Here is a 5,000-nt window from a genome sequence, read left to right as displayed (position 1 = left end):
TTTTCATTTGGATGGGAGAAAAATGAGACAACGTTCGTTGATGATTCAGGCGCAAAAGTAGGTATGACGATTATATTGTTTCAAGTTAAGAATTTTATGATATCATTTTCTTTTTAATAGATGAATTAATTTGACTATCGGATACGAAATCAATCGATGGATCAATGCTTTCTACAATTTCTAAATATAAACCATAAAAAAAATTACTGCTAAAGATGATACAAGAAAAATGCAGGCTCCCACTTGACTTGTGCTTCCTTCGTCAGCGGATCAGGCGTTGCGTGCAGCACGATGTGATGCTGCTGTTGAAGATCGATGTCTCCAATAAGAGCAGTTCTTCGTTTGTTGGAAAAGCATACCGAGCGTAGGACATCGTCGACAAAAATCTGAAACGCAGAAGATGTTAGCGCATAAAAATGTGATAAAGTGTGTGAAGCGCATAAAGTGTGATATCGGCATCGCAGCAGATTCACTATTGCGTCAGTAGCACGTCACGTACCTGGTATCCACCGATGCAACTCAGGAGATCCTTATCCACAGTCCAGTGGATGACTATCACTTCCGGTGCGACTTCATGGCAGGAGTAGATGTCTACCGGACAGTAGTGTGATGAGGTTGGTGTATGCTTCGCCACAGTCTGACAGCACGTACTGCGAGAACCATTCGGCAGAGAGTTATTCTTTCGTGGTTTTATTGATCTTCGCGTCTTTTCCCGTTGATTATCATCTTGGGAACCTGATCCTTCGACGGAAATCCGTCGTCGTTCTTCAAGCAGAATGTTAACCTGCATCTTGATGGCGCTAACGTCGTTGTCGATGATTGACAGGCGATCGTTGGCATCGTGGAACAGAGAACGGATCTCTTCGAGCTTTTCCGTGATCGGAACGGACAGTTGATCAGCTTTCTGCAATTCGACGATACCATTCTCAACCTCGGCGATCGATGTAGCAGGTGTTCCGTCATTATTTGAAATCTCCAGGGATTGTTCATTAAGATTGAGACGACTATACATACGGTGGACCAATAGTGCTAGCGGTTTAAGTAAGTCCTGCACTGCTAGCTCTAACCTTGCTAGCATATCGCTTGGCAAGGCCAACGGAACGTCGGTGGTTGCTGTTCCCTGCTGACCAGCATTGTCCATGCACTCCTCGGATACTAGCTCTTCAATCACCGAATCAGCGATCATTTCATTTTCTTCAACATCCTGATCCGCTGCTGTTTGCAACGTAGATGCTTCGACAGTTGTTTCCGAGATTTCTGCACCATAATCCGAAAGCCTTTCGACGCGGGTAACATTCTCGATGATCGGTTCAACCGCGTCCAGTGAGTCAATATCAACAAGCTGAGCTTCAAACAGCACGACCACGTTTCCCTCGTGATCACGCACACTTCCGCTTACCGTGTCGAACTCGTTCGCGTGTCGTTTCACTAAATCACCGGAAATGCTGTTCAGCTGTAGGTGAATGTTGTTGGAAGAATCAGAACACTGTAGCTGAACGTTTCCGGCGCCTTGTAGAAGCTTCGTGCAAAGCTCGACAGTTCTAGCTCCTACTGACCGACAGTTCTCATCGCTCGAACACTCGTTGTCGCTTGATTCTTGACTATCGTCCATTGCTGATAGCGATCGTGCCACTGCCACGCGCAGGATCTCCACGACATGATTTAAATGTTCTCGCCTCACTAGCAACTCGTTTACGATAGAGCTACTGTCTTCGGTTATGGTTTGTCGAAACGATACCGAGTGACACGCAGGGGCGGCCGGCCTTCGAAGAATGAAATTCACAAACTGAGTCAAGTTTGCTCTGATCCAGGATGCCAATGAGTAAAAGATCAACAGCAACCAAGCCATCCAACAACCAGCAGCACAGTGACTTGCAACGGACGGTGTACTCTTGTGTAGATCTGTCGATCCGGATGCCTGCTGTACTGTCCTTGTAAGCGCGCTGGAATGACCCCGGAGCAATCCTTGGTAATCTGCAGGATTCACCACCTCCTGAAGACACAACTGTAGTGCCTCGAGAAACACTTCTGGTCGCTCGATTTCGTGGTCTAGCTCACAAGCAACCAGCTCAAAGGTATCACAGATGATAGCCCATGCCTCGCTTGGGGTCTCGATGGTTCGTCGTTGATGTTCGTAGCACAGTATCTCCTCCAGCGTATGTTTTATGTTTCTCACCATCGCAGGTGCACTCTCCTTACCGTGAGGAAACAAAAGCTCATCGATGATCTGTTTGATCTTTTGAATAAGTGACAAACTTCGAAATTCCAGGCTCACGTCGTCACCGCACTCGAAGTGAACGATGTCTGAGATCACGCGGGACACAAACCGTAGAACCGATACCGACGATTCACTGCCACGCAGAATGTACTCCTCGGCCAGCAGTCGAATGTTCTTGAGGATATCTACTGCATGGCTGGCAAAAGGATGCATTGCCCAATTCTTGCTCGAACCCTGTAGCACCATACCACTCTGCGAATCATTGATGACGAGGCCAAAACTGGATGACCCAGGAGAGTTACCATGTTCTGCTTCCTCTCGATGCTTGTGCGCGTGTCGATGATCGGGTTGTTGCTTTACTTTGGAGCTAACCCCATCCATTTCTTCCGTCTGTAGTGATATCATCTCATCTGGGCGGCTAATGGCATCGCGGTAGATCTGAAGGATGGCTTTATCCAGTGCACCGCTTGTGTCCGCTTGCTGCAGTGTTGCATTCGATGTTTTCAGGATAGCCGAAGACTCCGCCGAAAAGGTTAGTAAAGCAAGAAGATTATCTTCATCAGTGCGACATATCTGAACCCACGGTTTCTTGATCGTTTCCGCTTCCTGTAAGCACTCTGCGTGCTGGGCAATCAGTGTATCGATGTTATCGATCGACGTTCTAGTTTCATCCGATGTTTCTGCCTCATTTGGTTGTGGGTTACGGTCCACTAAGGTTCGTTTATACATCACCATGTCGTTGTTGCGGCTAAAACATCCAATGAACTCGTTGCCTACCACATCCTCATCCTTTGGTTTTGTGGCATCGTCTGCTGCTTTTCCCTTTGGACGGAATCGTTTAGAAGAGCTTTCTGGCTCCCGATTGTCTTCCATTTGGCCGCTAACAGAGCTGGCATCGTGCGCCAAGTTGAACATTGTTTCGGAGTGATCGAGAAACCTTCGGATCGTTTCACTGTTGAACGCAGGCTGTGAAAGCATCTTTCTCATGCTCGGTTGTTTCACGAGAAGTAACTCCTCATCGGTGCGCATCAGGGCTTGCATCTCGCGTAGCTGCTGTGGCAGGCGGTTGTCTTGTGATCGTTGCATCAGCACCGTACCGGTGTGCTCCAGTACTGCTCCAATTACTTGCGGGGATACGATCTGCTCCTGCGAAGGGTGTCGCGACCGCTGGGCATCCTTCTTCGGTGTTGAGGGAAGCTCCACAATTGGATCAGCATCTCCCGTCGGTAGCACGTAGCAGATATCACTTTCGAACGAATCGGACGAGAAGCTCAGCTCGGACAGTGGAGAGGGTGGACTGTAAAGGTCGAGATCATCACGGGAATCTGCATCATGAGGCACCCAGTTGTCGGAAAGATTTTGAAGTAGACGACGGGCCTGATCGATGAGTGGATCTTCGTCGTGTGCTGGCGCACGGTTTTCACGATTGTTCTCCATCAATCCCGATGGCTTCGTCGAACGGAGCTTTATAATTTTGATAACATAAATTCAGAGAACAATAATTATTTTCTGCAACCAGACATTCCAGCGGTTCTTCTTGAAAACTACCGCGAAGCTTGCTGAGATCGGAGCTGTTTAAATTTCCGTTCAACCATAGCTTGCTTTGATTTCTTCGATAATAAGTAAAACCTAGAAAGTTTATGTGAAGTCGTTGCCCAGCTCGGTCCCGGTTCCACGAGGGATGGATTCTTTTTTAATTTAACGGCTGTTTGATCTTTGCGCCTTAAGCTCTATCGTCAACACCCTCTGACGGAATCCGCGCGAAACATTGAGACGCCCCCCCCCCCCCCTTCTTGCACGGCCCCAAAGACCTCCACCTATTCTTTGCTCTTTACGCAAGAATTTATTTAGCAGCCAATACAGGCCGATGAACGAATAGATTTATCTTTCTGAAGGAGCCAAATGTCCAGGATGGTAGCCAGCCAAAGGACCACAGAATGCGATCACTAATCAGTCAGAGTTTGGTAAAGACGCCGAGCTGCGCAAGTACTGTGTAACTCTAAAACAGGAGATTCATCATGGTATTGCTGAGCTATAGGATTCTACGATCATGATCGAAGATTCTCGAAGATCAAGACGATCGGCAGTTTATTTGCATAAAGGAAAATAAATGGATGATAGATAAATAATGGATCTTTCCACCATCGGCGCATCATCATCTTATCCTTCATCTTTTGACCCCTTGAGTAACGAACGATATGTACTTGTCCTTTGTCATGCGCAAAGTCAATAAGCTTTGATTCCTTGCCGGAACTACGTTGGTTCTCTTTACATTGTAAGCGATGATTGAAGATGATTACACCATGGTGTAGCACTGGGACGCAATTTATCGTCCACCGAAGATAAAAGGGATTATTTGTTTAGTGAAGTATCACAAATAGAAAACAGTCTATTTGTGGAGTGGAGTCTGGTGAATAATTGCAGAATTCACTAACAACCGTCTTACAACGTATTTGCAATGGAGAAAAGCTTCGTCAGTGAATGATCACATGATCTGGAATGCTTTCAGTGTTCTTTTGGAGCAGTTCAATTTGCTGCTACGCCGAAGCATTCACTCACCGGGCCAACGATTGCTGACGGATGGCAGTTCGTTGGCTGCACTTTCACGTTCTTTTCCCAATTGGCATGCTGATTCCGGTTTGCTGGTCCCATTTTTTCCCCTGTTGCATTTTTGTTCTCTTGAACCTTCTCGTTCTCTGCTCGCTCCGAAAAATACTATACCTTGGTTGGAACGGTTGGTTGATTTGTAAAGCAAGAAAAAAAGGTCATCCAGATATGAAGA

At 46.8% G+C, this 5,000-nt stretch overlaps 1 protein-coding gene across 1 annotated transcript; it reads right to left on the bottom strand.

The window, feature by feature from the left end:
* Positions 1 to 192: 192 nt before the first annotated feature.
* On the bottom strand, positions 193 to 3,713 carry LOC126569184 (uncharacterized). Its single transcript, XM_050226107.1, has 2 exons — positions 500 to 3,713; positions 193 to 386 (listed from the first exon to the last, which is right to left on the bottom strand). Exons 1-2 carry the CDS (start codon positions 3,653 to 3,655, stop codon positions 210 to 212), a joined length of 3,333 nt encoding a protein of 1,110 aa, XP_050082064.1. The 5' UTR covers positions 3,656 to 3,713; the 3' UTR covers positions 193 to 209.
* Positions 3,714 to 5,000: the final 1,287 nt, after the last annotated feature.

The sequence above is a fragment of the Anopheles aquasalis genome, chromosome 2 (genome assembly GCF_943734665.1).
Source record: "Anopheles aquasalis chromosome 2, idAnoAquaMG_Q_19, whole genome shotgun sequence".
Lineage (NCBI taxonomy): Eukaryota > Metazoa > Arthropoda > Insecta > Diptera > Culicidae > Anopheles > Anopheles aquasalis.
This window is presented reverse-complemented; position numbering and strand designations above follow the sequence as displayed.